Below are 24332 nucleotides of genomic sequence, written 5' to 3'. Positions count from 1 at the left end.
CGCTGCGGCACGGCCGGGGGGCGGAGAGGGGCGGGCGCGGGGCGGGTTCGGCCGGAATGTAGAGAGAGGGAGAGAAGGAGAGAGCGAGCGAGAGACCCAAGCTGGAGCCTCCCGGCGGTGGCCGGCCTGCCGAGCGCACAGGCTCCGTCACGTGTTTTTCTCCTCCCGAGTGAGACGGCGGCGCGGTCGGAGGGGGGCGGGGCGCGCGGGGCGGGTTCGGCCGGAATGTAGAGAGAGGGAGAGAAGGAGAGAGCGAGCGAGAGACCCAAGCTGGAGCCTCCCGGCGGTGGCCGGCCTGCCGAGCGCACAGGCTCCGTCACGTGTTTTTCTCCTCCCGAGTGAGACGGCGGCGCGGTCGGAGGGGGCTGGCGCGCTGTGCCAGACGCCGCCGCCGCTTGTTTTGGTTGGGGCTCTCGGCAAGTCTCGGAGGAGAAGGAGGAGGAGGGAGAAGTAACTGCAGCGGCACCCCCCGTCTCCCTCCCCTGGTCCCTCCCTCCTCCCCTGCCGACTGGAGCTAGGGGCAGGGATGAGCCCGTCCCTCTGGACCGTCCTCGGCTTCCCCGGCTGCCCAGTAGCGTTGCGGGTGGAAAAGTCACTCTCCCCGCCCGCCGAGACAGGCTCGAATGCGCTCTGCAGAGGACGCGTCCTCGGGCGGCGGCGGCGGCAGCAGCAACAGCCGCAGCGCCGCGGTCTCTGCGACTGAGCTGGTATTTGGGCGGCGGGTGGCGGCGGGGACGGTTGGGGGTGGGAGGAGGCGGAGGAGGAGGCGAGGAAGGAGGAGGAGGGAGAACCCCGTGCAACGTTGGGACTTGGCAGCCCGCCTCCCCCTGCCCAAGGATATTTAATTTGCCTCGGGAATCGCTACTTGCAGAGGGGAACTCAGTAGGGACGGCGCGCGCGCCTGGAGGGCCGAGCGGGGACTCTACCGCCGCTGCCTCCTGGTGCGGGACTCGATCGGGGGTGGCGAGAGATGCTTCTCTGCTCCTTCCCGGCTGCGGCGACTCCGAGGACACTTGGCTTTTCGGAAGATCGTGGCTGAGCTCACCCCAGACTCACTGCCTTCCCTCCTGGACATGAACCGCCCTTAAACTCCAGTCAGTCGGGCTGTCTTCCTTGGCTCAGCCGCTACGTCCTCCTCCGGCGGCCCCTCCCCAGCGCAGGGGGCGGCGGATTTGGGAGTCCCGGTTTCTGCTGCCTCCAGCCCCGAGTGCATGTGCCGGGCCGCATCGGCCACCCTCCGCCCCCCACCCAGTTTTTCGGCGCCTCCCTCGGCTCCGCGGCAGTGGCGGCGGCATGGCGAGCCCTCCGGATACTGATGGCTTCTCGGACGTGCGCAAGGTGGGCTACCTGCGCAAACCCAAGAGTATGCACAAGCGCTTTTTCGTGCTGCGGGCTGCCAGCGAGGCCGGGGGCCCGGCGCGACTGGAGTACTATGAGAACGAGAAGAAGTGGCGCCACAAGTCGAGCGCCCCCAAACGCTCGATCCCCCTCGAGAGCTGTTTCAACATTAACAAGCGAGCTGACTCCAAGAACAAGCACCTGGTGGCTCTCTACACCCGGGACGAGCACTTTGCCATTGCCGCGGATAGCGAGGCCGAGCAGGACAGCTGGTACCAGGCTCTCCTGCAGCTGCACAACCGAGCAAAGGCCCACCATGACGCAGCCCCCGGAGGAGGCGGCGGTAGCTGCAGCGGCAGCTCCGGCCTCGGGGAGGCAGGGGAGGACTTGAGCTATGGAGACACGGGCCCAGGACCTGCGTTCAAGGAGGTCTGGCAGGTGATCCTCAAACCCAAAGGCCTGGGTCAGACAAAGAACTTGATTGGCATCTACCGCCTCTGCCTGACCAGCAAGACCATCAGCTTCGTGAAGCTGAACACCGACGCAGCCGCTGTGGTGCTGCAGCTGATGAACATCAGACGCTGCGGCCACTCCGAGAACTTCTTCTTCATCGAGGTGGGCCGTTCAGCAGTGACAGGGCCTGGCGAGTTCTGGATGCAGGTAGATGACTCCGTGGTGGCCCAGAACATGCACGAGACCATCCTAGAGGCGATGCGGGCCATGAGTGATGAGTTTCGCCCTCGAAGCAAGAGTCAGTCTTCGTCCAATTGCTCCAACCCCATCAGCGTCCCCCTCCGCAGACACCATCTCAACAATCCTCCACCCAGCCAGGTGGGGCTGACCCGCCGATCGCGCACCGAGAGCATCACTGCCACCTCTCCTGCCAGCATGGCGGGAGGGAAGCCAGGCTCCTTCCGCGTGCGCGCCTCCAGCGATGGCGAAGGCACCATGTCCCGCCCGGCCTCGGTGGACGGCAGCCCCGTGAGTCCTAGCACCAACAGGACCCACGCCCATCGGCATCGTGGTAGCTCCAGGCTGCACCCCCCACTCAACCACAGCCGTTCCATCCCGATGCCTTCTTCTCGCTGCTCACCTTCAGCCACCAGCCCAGTTAGTCTGTCGTCCAGTAGCACCAGTGGCCACGGCTCCACCTCAGACTGTCTCTTTCCCCGGCGGTCCAGTGCCTCTGTGTCCGGCTCTCCCAGCGATGGCGGTTTCATTTCTTCTGATGAATATGGCTCTAGTCCCTGTGATTTCCGAAGTTCCTTCCGTAGTGTCACTCCAGATTCCCTGGGCCACACCCCACCGGCACGGGGCGAGGAGGAGCTGAGCAACTATATCTGCATGGGTGGCAAGGGGACCTCCACTTTGGCTGCCCCCAATGGTCACTACATTTTGTCTCGGGGTGGCAATGGTCACCGTTACATCCCAGGAGCTAACTTGGGGACAAGCCCAGCCTTGACTGGGGAGGAAGCCGCCAACGCTGCAGATCTGGATAACCGCTTTCGGAAGAGAACCCACTCAGCAGGGACATCGCCAACCATTTCTCACCAGAAGACCCCCTCACAGTCCTCTGTGGCTTCTATTGAGGAATATACAGAGATGATGCCAACCTACCCACCAGGAGGGGGCAGTGGAGGCCGACTGCCCAGTTACCGGCATTCTGCCTTTGTGCCCACCCACTCCTATCCCGAGGAGGGGCTAGAGATGCCCGCCTTAGAGCGTCGTGGTGGCCACCATCGTCCAGACTCCACCCTCCACACTGATGATGGCTACATGCCCATGTCCCCAGGGGTGGCTCCAGTACCCAGCAACCGAAAAGGAAATGGAGACTATATGCCCATGAGCCCCAAGAGTGTATCTGCCCCACAGCAGATCATCAACCCCATCAGACGCCACCCTCAGAGAGTTGACCCCAATGGCTACATGATGATGTCCCCCAGTGGCAGCTGCTCTCCTGACATTGGAGGCCGGTCCAGCAACAACAGCAGTGCAGCCCCTTCTGGGAGCAGCTATGGGAAGCTATGGACAAATGGCGTAGCAGGCCATCATTCTCATGCCCTGACTCATGCCAAACCTGTAGAGAGCAGCGGTGGCAAACTCTTGCCTTGCACAGGTGACTACATGAACATGTCCCCAGTGGGGGACTCCAACACTAGCAGCCCCTCAGACTGCTACTACGGCCCAGAGGACCCCCAGCACAAGCCTGTACTCTCTTACTACTCCTTACCAAGGTCCTTTAAGCACACCCAGCGCCCCAGGGAGTCAGAGGAGGGTGCTCGGCACCAGCATCTTCGCCTCTCCTCCAGCTCCGGTCGCCTTCTCTACACTGCAACTGCGGAAGACTCTTCCTCTTCTACCAGCAGTGACAGTGTTGGTGGGAGTTACTGTGGGGCTAGGCCCCACCACCATGTCCTGCAGCCCCATCTTCCTCGAAAGGTGGACACAGCTGCTCAGACCAACGGCCGCCTGCCTCGGCCCACAAAGCTATCCCTGGGGGATCTCAAGGCCAGCACCTTACCTCGGGCTCGAGAGCAACAGCAACAGCCACAACAAACTCCGCTGCACCCTCCTGAGCCCAAGAGTCCAGGGGAATATGTGAATATTGAATTTGGGAGTGACCAGCCTGGCTATTTAGCTGGCCCCATGACTTCCCGTAGCTCCCCTTCTGTTCGGTGTCCACCCCAGCTCCAGCCAGCTCCCAGAGAGGAAGAGACTGGCACTGAGGAGTACATGAACATGGACTTGGGGCCAGGCCGGAGGGCAGCCTGGCAGGAGAGTGGTGGGGAGATGGGCAGAGTGGGCCCGGCACCTCCAGGGGCTGCCACTGCTAGCAGGCCTACCCGGTTGGTGCCCAGTAGCCGGGGTGACTACATGACCATGCAGATGGGTCATCCTCGTCAGAGCTACGTGGATACCTCTCCAGTGGCCCCTGTCAGCTATGCTGACATGCGGACAGGCATTGCTACAGAGGAGGTGAGCCTGCCTAGAGCCACAGCAGCTGCTCCCTCGTCGTCTTCCACAGCCTCTGCTTCTCCCGCTGCGCCTCAAGGAGCAGCTGAGGTAGCTGCTCGCTCTTCCCTGCTGGGGGGTCCTCAGGGACCTGGGGGCATAAGCGCCTTCACCAGGGTGAACCTCAGTCCTAACCGCAACCAGAGTGCCAAAGTGATCCGAGCAGACCCACAAGGGTGCCGGAGGAGGCATAGCTCCGAGACATTCTCCTCAACCCCTACTGCCACCCGGGCTGGCAACACTGTGCCCTTTGGAGCAGGGGCTGCAGTAGGGGGCGGTGGCGGGGGCAGCAGCAGTGAGGATGTAAAACGCCACAGCTCTGCATCATTTGAAAACGTGTGGCTGAAACCTGGGGAGCCAGGGGGAGCTCCCAAGGAGCCGACTCAAGTGTGTGGGGCTGCTGCAGGGGTGGAGAATGGACTTAACTACATAGACCTGGATTTGGTCAAGGACTTCAAACAGCGCCCTCAGGAGCGCCCCCCTCAACAGCAGCCCCCATCTTCCCCAGCCCCTCACCAGCCCCCGGGCTGCAGTGAGGCGAGCCCCACCAGCCGCTCCAGCGAGGAATTAAGCGCCTATGCCAGCATCAGCTTTCAGAAGCAGCCAGAGGACCGTCAGTAGCTCAACTGGACATCACAGCAGGTGCGTTTCATGCTGGCAGAATCAGAAGACAAAAGTGTTTTCACCCTAATGCTTAAATTGTGTTCTTCACCTCTGTCCCTTCTCACTCCTTCCTATAGTGTTTTTGGGGAAGATACACTTTCAGGTGGGGGAGGGTCAGGGGACACATGCTCACCCCCCCATGACATCTGGCAGATAATCAAAGAAATGTATTGGCACAGCTGCAGAAGGGCTTCTGTATTTGAGAATACCCAAGTGCTTCCTGCAGTATTTTAAGACTTACACTCTGTAATACCAGTTCTGAGGTTTGTAAAGTTCATGGACAATTTTACAATACTTGTTAATACAAGGACTTAAAGCCTTCATTTAAGATCCTTTCTCAGAGTTCTGGAGGGTGATCTTACCTAGTGGCTGTATGTACTTTTGCTCAGTGTTTGCACATCACCCAAACAGTATAAACAGCAACACTTTTTATTCAGGCTGTCCTAAAAAGATTCAAGAGTAAGAGCTTTTTAGGCACACATATTTAGAGAGAAATACTTATCTATCTCCGATCTCTAGAGAAAGTAATTATGGGTGACATTTTCTTTTTGTTCTCATACCAAGATTCATGAAATGTTTTCCACACATGTACCCACCATCTCACAGGCATGGCCACTTTTATACAGGATATGCAATAAACTGCATGCGTCTGGGACCCATTATGAGTTAAGAGTTACGGAAGTTCATCCCAGTCTGTCTGCAGTTGTCTTCTTTTGCATGGAGGCAACACATACACATCATTTGGGGGGGGGCGTACTGAACATCTTTTGTAAAATTACATAACATTTTTGATGGTGAAAAGAACATACATCAAGTCAGGGAAAGGAGGTTGTTTTGGTTTGTGCTGAACCTAGGGACAGAACTGCATACTCTTCCCTTGTAGGATATTTGTTTTCCTTTAAGTTCAAGAATAGGTGCCTCAGAAATATTGAAAATTGGCTTTAGGTCATCTGTGGCCAAGGCTGTATTGAAAATGAGAAACATTTGTAATAGGAAATTAGCCTGTCCTTAGTTCTGTGAGTCTATTTTCTGGCAGTCATTGTGGGTAGAAGAGAGCAGTGTCGTTCCCAAATAATGTGATGAGTTGGCAATGCAGAAGTTACCAGCATTTGGAAACACTTTATTCTGACAAACCGATTACCTTGTGAATTTTATATATGCTTCACGGAAAGGGCTTTCAAAAGCATTTATCCTTCTTAATAAGCCTCTATTCATAAGAAACTAATTTGTGCCTTGGGCTTTTATCAATAGGAAATAATAATACATAATAGAAGTATTTATTATTATGTGGTCAAGATGGTCTTGAGGCTGCGTCCAATACCTGTCATTCTCTATTTCATAGAACTAAACAGAGGCACATGAACATTAAAATTAAGATTTTGTGTGATATGTTATGAAAAATATTGGTTTTTTTTTTTTCTTTCAAACATTTGTTTTCATCATTCACTAGAGCACAGAGATTTTGATTGTGTCCCTACCAACATAAAATTTTTGGTTATTTCCAAGAATGTTTTTGAGAGTTAAAAATCCCTGCAACACTGGCATTTTTACAGTGCTTCACTTATGAAGGGGAACTTGAAGAAAATTCAGCAAAACTGAAATTTGAGATTTAAAGGAGATTTTTTTTTTTAAAAAAAAAAAAAAGGAAAAAAAAAAAAACAAAACCCTTTTCCCCTCATTTGTTTTCTAAATTTGCCTAGGTTTCCTTTTACATAAGAGAATAAACCAAATAGCCAATTTTCATTTTTAAGAAAAAGACTTAAAAGAAAATCCTCCTTAGGTGGCAAGTACACTATGACCCCCCCTCTCAAATTTAATCTTCAACTTTCCATTCTTAACTTTCCTAGAGAAAAATGATGTTCTAGAAAAATCAGTTAGGCCTCTTGCAATCCTGTAATGACAATATACCATACTTTGCCAAATGCCAGAAAAAGTATTCTACAATGTGTATCTATAAGATGTGAATGTGTGTGCATGTGTATGGTGTGTTATAGGCACAGCAGCCAATCCTTCCAGGTGCATTCAGACCCTCAATTGTGACTGCTTTTGCTAAGTTTAAAGGTGTTACCTGCTAGTCAATTATTCTCAGAAGCTGAAGGAGATCAGACCTGCCAGGGGCTAACAGCTTCTGCTCAGAGTGTCCGGTAGCTGTGCCTCTGCCACCCTTATCCTTGCCTCTTCTTCCCACCTCTGGGATGAAACCTGCAAAGTGATGAAAGGCACAGAACTGCTGAGAGTGCTTCCTCCAGCCCCTCCTTTAAACAGCTGGGTTTGTTTAGGATGTTTCTCTGGCCCTTCAAGGAGAGTGGTCTATGAAGCATTTAGCTCTTGTGTTTAGGACTGGACTGATCCAACCGTCTTCGCGATGCCTCTTTTCTCTGGTCCATGGCTGGGTCACCCCCAACTTAGCTGTGAACTGCTAGGTTGTGTTGTAGAAATCTTCCCCTCCCATTCTCTTTGTTTTCCACCTCCTACTTCATGGTCCTGGCGCTGCCCCGTTTCTGTTTTCCTTCTTCTCACAGTACAGTACTTGTGGCCTACTCCCTTCATGGGTTAACCAAGAACCCAAGGAAACGGATTTTCTGGGCCTCTGGATGGTGACCCAGCTACCTTTGACCAGCATTTATGCCTCAGATTTGCCTTTTAATGTTGAAACTGCAGCCTGGCAGGAAGAGCAGGCAGGATTTTGCGCACACACTCTTGAGCCATCCCTCTGGGGTTCTGTTTTTGTCCTTTTGTTATGGGCCCTTTAAATAGAGAATTTTGCCATTCTCTTCCTCTCCCTGTTTTTCCCTGCTGCCATCTCGGATTTCAAGCCTCCCCGGCTGCTTCCCCTTCCCTCCCCCTCGCCCCCTGTGGCCTTCGGAGCTGACGCTAACCCTGTGGGCCCTGGCACTTTCCCTCTTCCCGGGTCACCTCCGCTTCCTGCATTCCTCTCTTTATTTGGCTCTCCGCTTCCCGCCCCTCCTCCGAGCCCCCTCGCGCGCGGGGTTGGGGAGTCCGCCCTCCAGGCTCCCGCCCCCGCTCGTCTCGGTAGTCGCCGGCGACCGGGCCCCTTCTCGGGCAGAGAGGGTGGTGGTGGCGGCGGAGAGGGCGCAGCGCCTGGTGCTGATTGGCCCTCGCCAGCGTGAGTGACGGCTGCGGGGCGGGGCCGGGGCGGGGCCTCGGCCGGGAAGGTTTGGAGCGGGCATCCGCGGCTGCAATCTCCCACCCCTCGAGGTCCACCCGTTTCCGTCTGGCTCCTGAAAAGCTGAGCCAGATCCTGCCCGCCCCCGACTGGGCATGTGATGCCCTCAGCCTAATTCGTGCATCTCCACCAGAATCCCAAGAATGAAAAAAGCCCAGCCGCTGGGTGACAGAGGCCGGAAACACACACTTCCTCTTATTTTTAATTGAGAAAAATTCAGGCGGTGACCATGTGACATGCCCCATTTTGCTTCCCTCCTCTCTTTACTATGGTTTACTACGACGCCGCCTCGTTCCTTCATCTTCCCGACTTGAGTCTGCGAGCAGAAGCGCGCGACAGACAGCACGTGGGTTAGGACTGATGGGGCTGGCTCATTTATGTCTCTTTGCTAATGGAAGGGAGAAGGAGCCACAAGTGCTGTGGCTGGCCCTGCGTAGGGATCATTCCGAGAAAAACTCCTCGGCCTTGAAAGTGCTTGAGGCTCTTTCCAGTAACTAACAATACACACTGTATTGAGCACCTGAGCTGGATAAGATCAAGGAAAACTGAGCCTCTCTTCCTGCGGGAGAACTCCCAGCACAAGGAAAACGTAAGCTGCAGCCTGCGCCTTGTGACAATCCGCAGATTCATTGAAAAGGGCTTGAAGAGTGTGCCTAACCAAAGTTTTGAGGAAGCGCGAGTGTGTTTTTCAAACATTTGTTTCTGACCAGTGTCATCCTGTCAGGGAAGGCTGGGCGAACTGATTTGAAAGCTTGTTCATGAGTATGGGGTGGGAAAGGTGTTAAAGAAAATAAAATACAATGGAAGTATTTTCTCCTCTCCAGCATTTCCCACCAGCCAGCATCCCTCTTCATCACTGACTCATTAGTCATAAGGGAAGTGTTTTGCTGAGGTGCCCATGGAAACAGCACAGGTGAAAACCTATGCCAGCACTGCCCTGGTGTGAAAGAGAGCTTCTTGACAGCAGAGAAAAGAGTTGCTCCTCAATGCTTTTGAGCATCTAACAATTTTTTTAGTTTCTGCCACTGTTTAGGATGCTTAGGCTTTAAAAGAATACATCCTTACATGATAATCGGTTATTGAAACACCTTAAGCATTGCCTTACAAGGAAGGGACTTGGGCTTCAAAAGAGCATGCCACTTTTTAATCTTTTTTTTTTTTTTCCATTTAATCAAAATTCCTGGAAAACCAGTTTGTACTATCTTTAATGATGCAATGGAAAAAAGCTGCCCCAAGGACTGAGATCTTAGGTTCTAACACAGTTTGTACCCTTTACTAGCCTCGGTGACCTTGAGCAAGTCACCTAGTTTCCCTGGGCCTATTTCCTCATCAGTAACTGGAGATGTTTGTTCCACACTGTTTTAACTTTCTTTGCAGCTCCAAACTTTTCATAGGAATGATTTGGAGCAAGTGACTGATATTCTTTTATGAGTCATCTGTGCTGAGAAGTCTTTGTTCATAAGCTGTAGACAGGGTCAGAGTAGAAAGTGCATTGGGCTGCCCTAATCTGTCCTGTTCTTGCCCGTGTGTGAAATTCTCTGTCTGGGCAAATGGAGGCCTGGAAGGAAGGTCCATTGACTCAGGACTAATTTTTTGACCCGTTTTTGTTTAGAGGGGGCATTTTCATGTTTTAACAGACTTTAAGACCACCCCCTTCCCCCGATTGTATTTACCTCAGTGTTTGGAACCATCTCCAAACTGGATTGAATGCCTCTCCTCCCTTTTAAAAATAAAACATTGTGTGGAAATACAAATCACTTGCTATTTTCTGCTTCCTAAGGTCAGCTGTTAGAAGCATCATGCCCTACAACATAGGTCAGGCTGTAACCAATGCATGTCCTTGACATTACTCAACATTTATTCTCTTGGGAAGCTCCCCTTCTTGTGGGTAGTCTGTTTATGCTTAACATTTCTCATTTGTGCCATCAGAATTCTCTAGTGAGATATCCACTTAAGTGAATGAATGAGAAATGTGAGAAGTCAACTGGGGATGGTAGCAAGTCTACCACAACTTTTTGTGCAATTTTATTTTCCTCTGGTAGGTGTATGAAACAGCTCAGCAATTCTATTGCAGCCAAAATGTGTGCTGTCCTGTTCTCTTTTTGCACTTTAAGGTTTTGGATGAGTTAGCTAAACTGTTAATGTGTGTGTTCTGTTGACTGAGCTAGTGTTGTCTTGGCCGTGGAGTTACTCATTTATTCAAAGACTCCCATGGTGTTCACATCTCTAGGCAGGCTTCATAAATCATTGAATGGTTGTCCGTAGACTTTCATTCAGAACTGTTCATTCGCTCCTTTTCCACCCCCTACTACAGTCGGGTTTCCAAGCTAAGTTAATTATAAATGGTTCCTTCTATTGATGGGTTGATAATCCCTTATCACTTCATAATTTTAACTTTCTTTTTGTTTTGTTTAAAAGCCATTTCCTCCATTATTTCCTCATGTTAGAGAGTTCCTGGAAATAGTCTTCAAGGAAAATAACTTCTTGTGAATTTGGTTTGAAGTCAATTTATCATTAAAGATTCCGTGACCTTTTTTCATATTAATACTTGACTTTTGGGGCACTTAAGAGTACTAGATACTCTCTTGCATTTATAATTAGGTATTTGATTTATTGTTTATCATTGCCTTGTGGATCCATGCCTGCCTGGCCAATTTTAAAAATTCTTCTTAAAATGTTATGATTGGTGGGCCAGGCGTGGTGGCACACTCCTTAAATCCCAGCACTCGGGAGGCAGAGGCAGGCAGATCTCTATGAGTTCAACATAGGGAATTACAGGACAGCTGGGGCTACAGGGAGACCCTGTCTCAAAAAGACCAAAAAAACCAAAAACCAACCAAACAAAAAAAACCTGTTATGATTGAAACATGTTTAAAAGGCATAATCGCATTGGGTTTCAATTTAAAACTTGCATCTTAATGTTGTATAATACCCATGTACTTTAAACTATTATGAAACAGTTTAAAAACGACTATGAGGCTATTTTAAATGATAGACTACTAAGCATCATTAGCTTGCTTCTGTTTTCACCTTGTAAAAATGGTAGTTGTCTTTTCCAACCTTAGTTCATAGAAAAAGGGGGATGGTGCAGATAAATTGTCATCTATGGTGAGAGTGATTGTTTTCCATATTAATAAGATTCTTACTACAAGCTCTGCTATAATCTATTTGTTAAAATAAATTTGTAGGATAAATGTCATTTGTGTTTCTTCAGTGAGTCGGTGATCTTTGAATAATAGGATTTTTAAAATGATGTGTTTCCATGGAGAAGGCTCTGTGTCGCTCTCAGCCCCCTTTCTGTCACTTCATTCCCTGTGACAGTAGAATGGAATACTTGGGTCAGACATTAATTTTAGCTGTGTCTGTCTTGAAGCACAGGGGAGATATAGTGGTTTTATTTCTTTACCCTGAATGCTTTATTCAGCAAGCTGAGTTCCATTCATGACTCCCCTTTGCCATTAAGATTTTTTTTTTGCACTTACCTGCTTTCCTGCTCCTTTTTGTTTTGTTTTGTTTTTCTTGTTTGACCAAAAGTGTTCTGACGCAAGTTCTCTGATCCACCCCAACATATTTAGGTCATGTTCCGATCAGTATCATTTAATCTTGAGAATCTGATAGTTGTATTTACTGCAGTGATCAAAGAGCTGCAGTTTTATTTCAGATGTTCATAGTATTGCAAATAAATAATGTTGGTGCACTGAAAGTTTTATTTCTTGCTTTCAGCAAAGATATGTAACATACTAAATTGTTTTAAAAATCAGCACTAACAAAAGATAGCTGTTGGGCTGGCAAGATAGCTCAGTGGGTAAAAGTCTTGCTATGCAAGCCTGACTGAGTTCAATTCCTGGAACCCACAGTGGTATGAGAGAACCAACTTCCAAAAGTTGTCCTCTGACTTCCTCACATGCACTTACACACATACCCACCACACACCCACACCCACCATACACACACACACACACACACACACATTCTTGCACGCCACTGGAATATTTGATAATTACTATGTAATCTGTCATTCATCTGATCTTCTCCAAGGATCATTTCTCTGTTCACTTTTAAATTATTTGAAGGGCTCAATAGATTTAATAAAAGAATACCTTTAACTTTCAGTAGTGGAAATAATCAGATTTGTAAGTGTGTGTGTGTGTGTGTGTGTGTGCGTGTGCATGTGTTGTATGTGTGTATGCATGTTAGTGTATGTATATGCACATGTATATGGAGACCAGAGTTTGAGACTGGAGACCAGAGTTGACTTCCTTAATAAGCTCCATCTTAATTTTTGAGATAGGATGGAACTCACTGATTCAGCCGGACTAGCTGTCCAGCAAGCCCCAGGGACCCTGCTGTCTCTGTCTCCCCAGCATTGGGATTACAGGTATTATCACTCTTTACATGAGTGTTGGGAAGCACATTTAGGTCTTCATACTGCTCAGGATTTCATACTTGTACAGTGAGTGCTTCGTTCTTATGTATACCCTCCCCTACTGTCCTTCATCCCTCACTCTCCCTCTTGCTGATCCCTTTCCTCCTCCCAAATAATCTCCCTTATGATTTCATGTCACGTGTATTCCATTACACTCTTTCTTCTCCTCTCCTACCACTCTTAAGATCTCCTCCCCTCTCATGGTTCCAGCTCTCCTTTCATGACCTACACACGCAGACACACAGAGATAAATTTTAATCTACGTTTTGCATAGGAGAGAAAACTCATGCTATTTGTCTTTCTCAGTTTGTTGTATTGATCTTCAGTTCCATCCATTTTCCCAAGTGTCCTGATTCCATTTTTCTTCATGACTGAAAATCTTCATTGTGTACACACACTGCATATTCTTCATGCATTCATCGGTTGGTGGTGTCTACAATGGTTCTGTTTCTTAGCTGTTGTAAATAGTACAACATAAACACGGATGTGCAAGTATCTCTGTGATATGTTGATTTAGAGTTCTTTGGATGTATACTCAGGACTGATATAGGTGGGTCACATGGTAGTTCCGGTTTTAGTTTTTTGAGAAACCTTCACACTGACTTCCATAGTGGCCATACCAGTTTACACTCTCACTAGCAATATATAAGGATTCCTCTTTCTCCACATCCTCACCAGCTTTTGTTGTCATTCTGACTGGGGTGAGATGTGGTCTTGATATAGTTCTAATTTGCACTTCTCTTAGATAAGGATGTTGAACACTGTTTCAAATGTTTATTGGCCATTTATATTTTTTAAAAATTTCATTTATTTATTTTTATTTTTCTGAGTATGAGTGTTATGTCTGTAAGTGCACCTGGGTCATGCAGTGCCCATGGAGGACAGAAGAATGCCTTAGAGCCCCTGGAACTGGAGTTACAGATGGTTGTTAGCCACCATGTGGGTGCTGGGACCTGAACCTGGGTCCTCTGTAAGAGTAGCCAGTGCTCTTAAACACTGATCCATCTCTCTAGCCCCCACATGGAGAACTGTCACTTCATTAACCCACTTACTGGTTGCATGGTTTTTTGGTGTTTAATTTTTGCAGTTCTTTATATATTCTAGATACTAATCCCCTGTCTAATGTATAGTTGGTCAATTTTTCTTTCATTTTGTAGGCTTTCTTTCACTCTGATAATTGTTTCCTTTGCTGATATTTACACCATTTTAAAATTGAAGTATGCAATATGTTTACATACTTTCGTTTTTAAACATAGTTTCCTTTTTAAGGTAGAGAGTAGAAAACAAGTCTCTCCTACCTGTTTTGTTTGTTTTCTCTTCTCCCAGGCCACCATCACTGCTGGCTGTTTGTTTATCTTCCAGAGTTTCCCTGTCTGTTTATTTTGAACCTTAATAATATAAATTTGGTTAAATTTCCAGCTCCTCAAAGTCTTCTGTGGAAGAATACACTCTGATCCTAAGTTTGGGCTCTACAAGATCATAGCAAATAATGCACCTTATACAAAAACCTCCTTGCTTTTTTAATACATGGATAAGAGGTTCTTTTGAACCCTCAGGTATAAGAAGCTACTAGAGACTTGGTCTAACCCAGTAGAAGTGAGAACTATTGGCTAAGAACTGATTGACTTTCCTAGTGTCAAGGCATTTGTACAAATGGAGAAAATAACGGTTTCTAAGTTTCCAAACACTAAAATTTCACATCATTATTAGTTTTCTATCTTCCCTTCCCTTGTGTGGTAGTTTTCAAGTGCTCCTACTGTTCCTTAGATGAAATGAATAACTAGTTCTTAGTGTAATGTGGTAGGATTAAGTATAAAGTTTAAGGATTCTTTTGGAGATTTCTGGATTCCAAGGGCTCATATTTTTGAGAGTTCAAAAGACAGTGCTTTTAGTGGAATTAGTTTTTTCATTTCAAATTCTGAGAGTAGTGTGCTTTCAACATATTTAAAGAAATTTCTTTACCCTGTGATCTCATCTCGTGACCTCCATTGGACAGTAGTGGAATGGAGTGTCTCTCCTCTCCTGTGGCATACAGCTGAGGTGATTTCTAATTTGAACCAAAGTGAGACCTTTTCTAGTGGTCAACACATAAATGACTGATATCCTACTATCTAAATGAGAGGGTTCCTGTTACAAAATAGAAATTTTCAAGAATATAAGAATACATAATATTTATATCAGAATTATCAGTGTTTGCTTATTCTTTGGTGATTTGCCCACAAGAGTATACTCACAGTGTTAGTGTCAGTTTTCTTCTAGTTATCTGGAATAAGGGGAAGTGAGAAAACTTACATATGAGGTCATCAAGTTTCTTAGCTATTGGTATCATTTAGTTTTTGAGATATAACAAACCATTCCAAAACTAGATTCTTTAAAACATCAGAAATTTATTGGGTCTCTGTTCTGAAGAATGGTGATTTGGGCTGGGCTGCTTGTCTGCCTGGGTTGTCTGAGGTGGAAGATGCCCTTCCTCATATGTCTGAGGATGATGCTCCAGATGGTGCTTGCTTCTGATTGGCCCATGTGTTCCCAGTAGGTTAGCTCAGACTTCATGGCATTGTGTGGGTCGCCAGCAGGAAGAGAGAGGAAGCAATAGATGTGTAAATACTTTCCAGCCTCTGTGTCCATCACATCTGCTCTATCCTATTTGTCAAAACTCAACTTACACAGCCATGTCCCTTTAAAATAATCTTTTATTTTGTTGTCGTGTATGACGTGTGTATATATGTGTGCGTATGCATGTTCATCTGTATTTGTGTATGCAACAGCCAGTGTGTAGAGGTCAGAGGGCAACTTCAAGTGTGTCAATCCTTGGGTCTGTCTTGTTAGAGACAGGGAGTCTTTGTTGTTTGCTGCTGTGTATTCCAGGCTAGCTGGCCTGTGAGGGTCCAAAGGTTCTCCCAGCTCTGCCTCCCACCTCCTCTTAGGAGTACTGAGATTATAGTTATGTACCACTGTGTCTGGCCTATCCATGTTTGGAGGTTTCAAACTCAGACCTTCATGCTGTGTGGTGTTTTACCCACAGAGCCATCTCCCCAGCAAGCCCACCATGCCTAATTTTAAGAGATAAATAGTATATAATACTTCTTGGTGAGAGAGGCCTCGTTACTCTATGCTGTAGTGTGTAACACTTACAAATGTGACTTGTCATTGTTAACATTTATCAGTTGCATGTTGGACATTTAGAATACAATGATTCTTAGATTTTGTAACTCTTACTCCTAGTTTCTTCATAACAGGATAGAATTCTTTCTTTAATTTTCAATGAAAAACCTGAATGCTTGTGTTCTCTTACAAAAATCTTTATTAAGTTCTTTCTGTGAGTCAGGCAGGAGAAACTTGGATGACAGTGTCCTTGTCCTTTTGGCACTTTACAGAGTATGTCGAATAAACAAATAAGGAAATATGTTACTGCGCAGTGCAGCACAAGGAGGAGGGGCAGTGCTGTGAGGCAGAGCGCAGGAACTGCCTTAAGTGCCGGGACAGCAATGTAATTGAGAGAACAGCAAGACTGTGAAAGAGACACATTGTTTTCTGTCCCATGTTCTGTTGTAACATCATCCCTTCAAAAGCTAAGTTTCTCATTTGAAGATGCCTCTTCTTAGATAGGTCCTTCAAGCTCATCTCTAAAGAAAACATAAGAAGGTGACTGGAGGCTCTTTTAGTACCATTGGTGGTTGGTGCAATGGCTGACAGGATCTGTCTTAGATTCTTCTTTTTTTTCAGTATCTATTTTTAATTGAAGTTTTTTGTATTTCATATAATACATCTTAATCATATTTAGACCCCCTGCTTCCCTATCTGCACCCCCTCATATCCACGCTACCTGATTTCATGCATTCTAAGGCCTATTAATCAAGTTTGTGTCTCCAAATGTCTTTGTGTGAGTTCATCCACTGGAGCCTGGTCAGCCTATCTAGCGTCACACTTAAAGAAGACCAACTTTCTTACCCAGCAGTGATCTTATCCTTTTTTAAGTTTTTAATGACTTTTTCTATATTTTATACAATATTTCTTTTTATTTTAATTCAAAGAGAGGCAATTTTTAACACATTTTTCCAGAAATAACTTGAAGCAAGTTATATATATATACACACACGATGAAGTTTAAGGGGGTGAAAAATAGGAATAAAAAATCAAAGACCAAAGGATTTGCCAAAATGGGATCAACTTTGGTGGATTAATTAAGGTTTCCATTAGCTCTGTTCTTTTTTTTTTAAAATCTTAATGTTTATTGGGTTTGCTAGCAGAGCATAGTGCGCCCCCCCCCCGCCCCCCAATTATGGCTGCACTGGAAAGTCCACACTTAAATACAGATCCTGTGACTTCCCAACAGCTGGACTAAATGAGACAAGTGCCCTATGGTGTTCTTATATATCCTTAGTCCCTCCCCCACATGGAGCTAAGGTTGACCAATTGGGTGGGAGGGGTAACTGACTCCCCATTGATTCCTTGGTGAGCGTGGGAAGGAGGTGTTACTATAGCTTGTGTAGTGGTCAGAAGACACTTCCAGGTAACATCCCACCCTTCCTCTGGCTCTTACATTTTTTCCACCAACCTCTTCCACAAAGGTCCCTGAGCCATGGAGGGGGTGATAGGTATGGGATGATCTTCCTCCCACTGTAAGGCACTGAACTTTTGGGTCCCTGCATCATTTGTTTTCCATGGGCTGTTGGCCCATTTCAGTGGGATTCCATCTACTATAAAAACACACACAGCAAGAAGCAAGAACATCTAAACAGTGACTGCTGTAATAACTTACCCTATGGGTGTAAACATAAATGCTTGGTCACTACTTTAGCTGGTGTATCATTTCCATCTAACAAAGCAATTACAGTGTCTTCCCACTGGGACCTATATTCTCCCCTGCCATGGGGGGTTAGCTGGGTCTATAATACAAGATGTGTGTTCTATCCCTAGGGGTGGGCATTATATCCAGTCAAAAATTTGCTGGTTGTACATACACTAGACGCTCCACTATTGCACCAGCAGGAACATCTTGTTTGGTATGTTGATGGTTGGAAGGAAACCCAGAGCCAGAGAACATCTTCCCACCGACTCTTGCCTGGTAGATAGCCTGACCTGATGCCACAAGCTGGGCCAGATGAGAACTGGCTGTGTAGAGGACTAGTCTGTGTGGGGAGAGGTGGAGGGTGAGTCTGGGATTTTTTAAAAAAATATTTTATTTATTATTTTTATTTTATGTGTATGCCTGTATTGCCTGCATGTAGGTAAGTGCACCCGTGTCCTGCAGTGCCCATGGAGAACAGAAGAGACTGTCACATTCCCTGGAACTGGAGTTTTGGACAGTTGTTAGCTGCCATGTGGGTGCTGGGATTTGAACCTGGGTCTTCTGCAATAACAGTCAGTGTTCTATAACTGCTGAGCCATTTCTCCAGCCCCGAGTCTGGGATTTTTTAATGCTTTGGGAGAGTTTTGCCACCTGAGCGCAAGTGTAGGTATTGGTAAGGCAGGATTGCTGATTATTGGAAAGCAAACACAAAGGGTTTGCAACGTCTCACTGAAAGCAAGTACTTCCCCCAGCTCTGCCAGCCCGTCCACCAGAAAGTGTTTACATTTTCCTCTTACCAGAATCTCAAATGCCTTAAATGTTCTTGAGGTTACAGAACAAAACAAAACAGGATACTGTATAAAATACATGTGGTGGTAGGATGGGAGGGGGCCAAAAGTTTCAACTAGCTAGTTGAACTGGCGGTATTTATATTGTGATTTTGGCAGCTCCCATCTACCCACCCCTCCTACGACTTGCCCATCTGCCCCCCTTCCCAATTCCAGCACACTCTTTGAACCGCAGCTAAACAATAACTTCCTTTCAAAGCAGATCCCATTCCCTCTGGTTAGATTAAGGAATATAAATATTCCATTTTAAAAAGACTGCATAATGAAATAATTTCTGAAAATACTTCCACTCGTTGAATACCCTGGAATTCACCAAGAGTATAATTAAAACTTTCCCTTATGCCTGAACTTGAGAGAGAGAGAGAGAGAGAGAGAGAGAGAGAGAGTTTACGTATGTATGTGTGTGTTTGGGTTTGAGAGTGGGGGGGAGGGTTGGGAGGAGGGTTGGAAGGAGGGTTAGGAGGTGGGAACTACAGTGTAATAAAAAGGTTGTATTTCCAAAACTAAGTCTTTAAAAATATTTTGCAGCCTGAACCTTTGGTCCCTCACAAGTCCCTACAAGGGACAACCTTCAGAAAGTGTGCGGCCTTGTTTCTCAGCCCTTTGAACTGGGTGAAGAATGTGTCTCTAGATGGAAAAATGAATGGCCAGGCTTTTAGCCTGCAGCAGGAAACTCACTAAAGGAATGTCATTATGTCTTCAAAGCCTGCTTCCCACCAAGCTGTCTTAGATGAGCTCTTGGAAAGTGTCCTTGCTTTGTCAAGTGCACAACAAAACCCCCTGCCACCCAATTGGATCTCATTCACTGGCTCCTTTTAGGTGGATTTTTAATGAATGTGTCTCTTTTGTAAGAACAGAGCCTCATTTGGCCCCTCCCAACTCCACTGATAGGATTAATTGTGAGTCTACAGATAAGAAACTTTCAGACTTTCTTTTTTTTTTTTTTCCTTTTTCCAGCCTGAGGAATAGTGTTTTAAAAAATGGTGACAGGAGGTGTTTAGGAAAACATGATAGACCTAAAGAGTTCTGAGTGAATATCCAGCATAAGTTAAATTGTGTTTTAAGAGATATATTTTTTAAAAGTAAGTAGATTTAAATGACCACAGTGACATGTATAATTTTATTCTCTGAGTTCAAGTTTACTTAGCCTCAGCTTCTCTTTCTTCCAGAAAGTTTGCCCTTTCCTGGGGTGGTAGCAATACTTATTCTTCCTGTGGCTAAGAGGTTCACACTGCTCCCTTTATCAGAAGTTATGAACTATTTAAGAGCAGGATCACTTACTCCATGACTCCATTGTCCACGTTAGTGTTCACAAAACCCCTGCTAAATTGAAAACTTGCACATCGACAGTTCAGAAAGGAGCCGTCAGGCAGGAAAGAGGATGGCTTAGAAAAATTTAAACCAAAACACCAATAGTGTGAATGTGCTTTGAGTACCCTGAACCATTTCGTTTGTCAAATATTTTTAAAAATTAAATCAGATTTAGCAAAATCAGAGAAATGAAATATAGATAAAATACTAGAGCCCTTATGGTCTGTTTAGATATGAAAACTTGGGTAAAATTCATTACAGACGTCTCATTTCTATGTCTGAAATTGTGGTGTATCTCGTGTTCGTGTATTTTTTGTGTACATGTGTGTGCATATGTGCATGCATGTGTGCATGAATGTAAGGAAGCCAGAGGTTGATACTGAGTGTCTTTTTAGTTGTCCTCTACATTATTGTTTGAGGCAGGCAAGATCTCTCACTGAACTTGGAGCTTGCCAAATTTGGGTGGATTAGCTGGCCAGTGAGTGCCAGGGATCCTCCTGCCTCTGCAGTTCTGGGATTACAGATGTGTTCCATCATGCTGACTTTTTAATGTGGATACTTAGGATTCAAACTCAGGTCCTCATGCTTGTGTGGAAAGCAGTTTACCTACTGGGCCGAATCCTCAGCACCTGCGGTGAATGTTAAAGCTTTGGGTACTTCTGTTTCCCAAGTCATTCCTTTTGAAGATTGACAGAAACTTTGCTGTGTTGTGACAGGACTTACTTCTCAGCTCCAACAGTAGTTCATCAACTTTTCTTCTATTAAGACAGTGCTTTTGATGCTAATTGTAGCTCACTGATCTATGATATCAAAAGCAATGAGAAAATTATGGGAAAAACTATTATATCAGTTATCTCTATTTTTAGAAGAGGTCAGTTATTAAGTTTGTGACTCATAAACCCCCTTCTAATATGTCTTTTTGCTCTATTCCTCCTGCACATGCTATTGACAGCCCCTCAAATATATGGGCTTGGGAAAAAGGAATTACATTTCAGTGACTCTATTTGGCCAATAAGGCCATTGTTAGAATTCTGTTAAAGCCTCGCCCAGGAAATTGATCATTAGTTGCTAAGATTTTAAGGCTTTCCCCTTTAGTCCCTAATATTCATTTCCATACTTGCTTTTGAAGTTCAGTTAATATTACAACCAAAATAATAAAATAAATATTGTAAGCTCAGATGCACGCTGCTACAGCAATTCTAAAACATGTGACATTTCAAATATGGAGAGTTAAGGTTAAGAGCCAAGAAAATTTACTTACAACAACCAAAATTGCTATCGCTTTGTATAAAGTTCTCATTTGCTTAAATTCTATCATTTAAGTATATTCTGTTTTATTTTTTATAGGGTTCAGTTCTCTTTGCCCTTTGATACTTATACTGCTTTGTAAAGCTTGAAAATATTTTCCAATAGGTATGTATCTTTTATTGAGGGAGATTTTTTTCTGTGTCCACATGGTTGGCAAGCTTTAAATACTTGGTGGGATGAGTCTGGTATTTTAGATCCTGTTTGTGGTACCTAGATATGAATTGAGTGAATATTGGATAATGTGTTTTTAGAACCCAGTATGGGAAACAATCTATTATTTGTGAACCAGAATCCCGTGTTGTTGAAGAGGACAAAGAGTTTTGCTTGATGGTGTTACCATTGTCTGGCGGGTTTGAACATTGGCTTAAATCTTTCCATTTACAGCATATTGTACTGTTATAGTACAAAAGTTGGACAAAATAGACTTCCAGAAGGTTGTGAAGAGTGTAGTGGGGGAATTTCTGAAGACTCGAATGTTTGTAGACCAGACAGGAAAGAATATTCTGGCTAATTAATGAGGAGTTACTGAGTTTTTGCTGAGCACTTGACAGATAGCTCTGCAGTGAAATGCATACTTCATGCCTTCCTGAAGCTTGTGTTCTTGAGGACAGTTCGGATGAGAAGGTTGTAAAGAGCCACCTTCCCCAGGGATAAATGAGAGCTACTGAAAGAAGGAACAAAGGCTTCTGTTCCCTCCCATGCACTCGAAGAGTTGACCACACTGATTCATTCATTCAGTTTCCTAAAACTCATGACTTCTTTTGCCTGTACGTAAATACTTACTTGCCTTTTCTTGTGTGTGTGGCTTTACCAGTCATGATTAAGGCTGTCTTATGACTCCCCAGTGAAAGAAAGTCAGATTTTTCTGATATCATAAAAAAGTTATTTGAAGTCTGTGTGTATGTGCTTGAGAGAAATTATCCAATTGATCTAGAACAGATGGCAGCTGGGGCCACCAGTGTGTACTGGGCCACATGTCTGCAGAGTCATGGACCCCAGTTTATATTGCAACCCTGGATGTGAGGAATTTTTATTAGGTATTAAGTTTTCGTTTAAAGATTATATTCAAATCCAGTAATATGTATGTACTTATCCTTCCTTTCTAAAAATTTGTTGAAAGATTACATGAAAAAAAAATTGAATACATTTGCTTTTCTCTGGTATATTTTTATACAAATTGGGAGGAAAGATTAACATCTTGAAATTGTTCTTATCTAAGAAGGTTTTATTTTGATATCATTATGTATTTTATATTCTCGTTGACTTCATACATTGCTGGAAGAAATATTACGGCAAAGGCAGTATGTAGAATTACCAAGTTTTCCCTTTTTATTATCATCTTGTGCAAGTACATTTTTTGAATTAATGAACCAGCGTGGCACGTTATTGTTAACTAAAGACCATGTTTTATTCAGAGCTCCTCACTTTTCCCCTTCTGTCCTTTTATGTCAGTGCCTGGGGCCCCTTCGGGATCCACACTGCATTGTCTCCTTATCCCCTCATCCTCTCTAGGCCATGTCAGTCTCCCCTACTTTCCTTCTGTTTAGTGACTTGTTTGAGGGCCTACTGGTCAGGTACTTTGTTGGATGCCCTTACTTAGGATTTATTATGTATTTCTCCTGATTAGACTAGCATCATATGTTTGAGGGAATGAAGGTCACAGTGATGCAGTGCCATCTCAACCCATTAGAGCAAATGGATGCACTACCAACATCAATGACTCATCAAGGTTACAGTTCACTGAGGTCATGCTGGCCAGGTTTTCTCACTGGGAAGTTTCCATTGTGCACTTTTCACAGGGTTTTAATTTTGCACTTTTAGAAGGATGACACTTTACATACATAACCCATACTAAGGGTATGGACAGTTATTTGTATATATGCTTTGCACAAATTTCTTTTTTTATTTATTCAACTATATCTATATACGTACATATTCATGACTATTTACTTTATAAATTGGGTGGAAACACAATTCTGTTTATTATTTTGTTGCTTAAATTGTTCCAGCTTTAGCTTCATTGATCAGCTCCTGCATCCCTTTGACATCCCTTTGACATACTGTGATTATTGTTGATTTTGTGCTGTTTTGAGCATTTTCTTAATTTCTGACTCTACAAGATGCTCCAAGATCATCATCTCTGTTATCTGCCCCCGTCCTAGAACCATTTATTTCTCTAAGGAACTCTGGTTCTTTTTATTGAACTTCTCTATTAGACACTGAGATCTGGACATAGGTGAGTTTGCTGTTATTGGAATATGACTGCATTTTTAAACTTTTTAGTTGACAGAGCAACAAAACATGTACGTACACACATATGTTAGTATACATGTATAATCTGTACACATTTCTGTGTGTGACTGTCCGTATCTTCAGTAAGCTGAACATTACTTTGTATTCCCATTGCTAACTCTAATCCACTTCTACATGGTCCATGCTAACCTCTTCCTTTGGTTATCTGGCACTTTCTACTTCAGTAGTGAGAAGCCTGACTCATCTTTCATGTAGTTAGTCACTATTCACGTCTGCTGTGTGTGGAATTCTGATGCTCTGTGGAGTTGCATCAGAATTGTTAACCCATGCTCCTCTGAGAAGCAACTTTACCAACTAGAGGACAGTGCCGTGTGCACTTTCTTTTAACTATTCTCTCACACAGTCCTTTTCTCCCCAGTTCCTGTACTTGGGTGAGCCCTGTCTTCCCACTTCCTTCAGGGAGGTTCCTTGCTGCGTTTGTAACACTGAGATTCATTTGTCACATTCTATTTCCATCTGGGATCCCTGACCTCCCAAATTATTTTTTAAAAATTTACATACATCAAAATTTTTATTTGTGCAGTAAAATTCTATGGGTTTTGAAAAGTTCTTAATATGTTGTGTTCACTGTTACCATGCAAAATAATTTAGTCTTTAAAGAATTCCCTGCTTTTCATCCATTTAACTGCTCTTGACTTTTGGAAATCACTGGTCTATGTATTCTTTCTATACAGTGGCAATAATTTTACTATGTTTCTTTATCAGTCGGAGTTTTTTAAACTTATTAGCAACATGCATTGACTATACCCATCTGCATCTTTCTGTGACATGATCGTGCCTTTTTTTGAAAATTGCTGATTAATACCCTTGTAGAGTTGTGCCATAGCTTGCTTCGCCAGTCCACTGGCCTTTTATGACAGGTTTCTTTTTACATGTGTTTAAAGACCTTGGTGAAGACAGTCATCAGTTTTTCCTTAATGTGACTCATTTTTAATACTCATTCATCACTGTTAATTCTTAAACCTTCAATTAATTTTGTGATTGTTTCCAAAACCGACACACTTTTCCACATCTTTTTCATGTCCTGTCTTCTGCACAACTTAGGGTACAGCTAGACATTTGCTTCCTGTGCTCTTATTTAATCTGTTTTTTTTTTTTTTTTTTTTTAGTTTTTTTTTTTTTTGGTGTTAGAAA

General features: G+C 44.9%; 1 protein-coding gene across 1 annotated transcript in view; it reads left to right on the top strand.

Annotated features, from left to right (window-relative positions):
- The first annotated feature begins 522 nt into the window (after nt 1-522).
- Nucleotides 523-24332, top strand: part of Irs1 (insulin receptor substrate 1) — a 64390-nt gene continuing 40580 nt past the window's right edge. The window contains exon 1 of the mRNA XM_008825840.3: nt 523-4992. Coding sequence (XP_008824062.1) covers nt 1294-4971 — 3678 coding nt within the window. The 5' untranslated portion in view covers nt 523-1293 and the 3' untranslated portion in view covers nt 4972-4992. The remainder of the gene's footprint in view (nt 4993-24332) is intronic.

This window comes from Nannospalax galili, unplaced genomic scaffold (genome assembly GCF_000622305.1).
Source record: "Nannospalax galili isolate Female #2095 unplaced genomic scaffold, S.galili_v1.0 scaffold127, whole genome shotgun sequence".
Taxonomy (NCBI): Eukaryota; Metazoa; Chordata; class Mammalia; order Rodentia; family Spalacidae; genus Nannospalax; species Nannospalax galili.
This window is presented reverse-complemented; position numbering and strand designations above follow the sequence as displayed.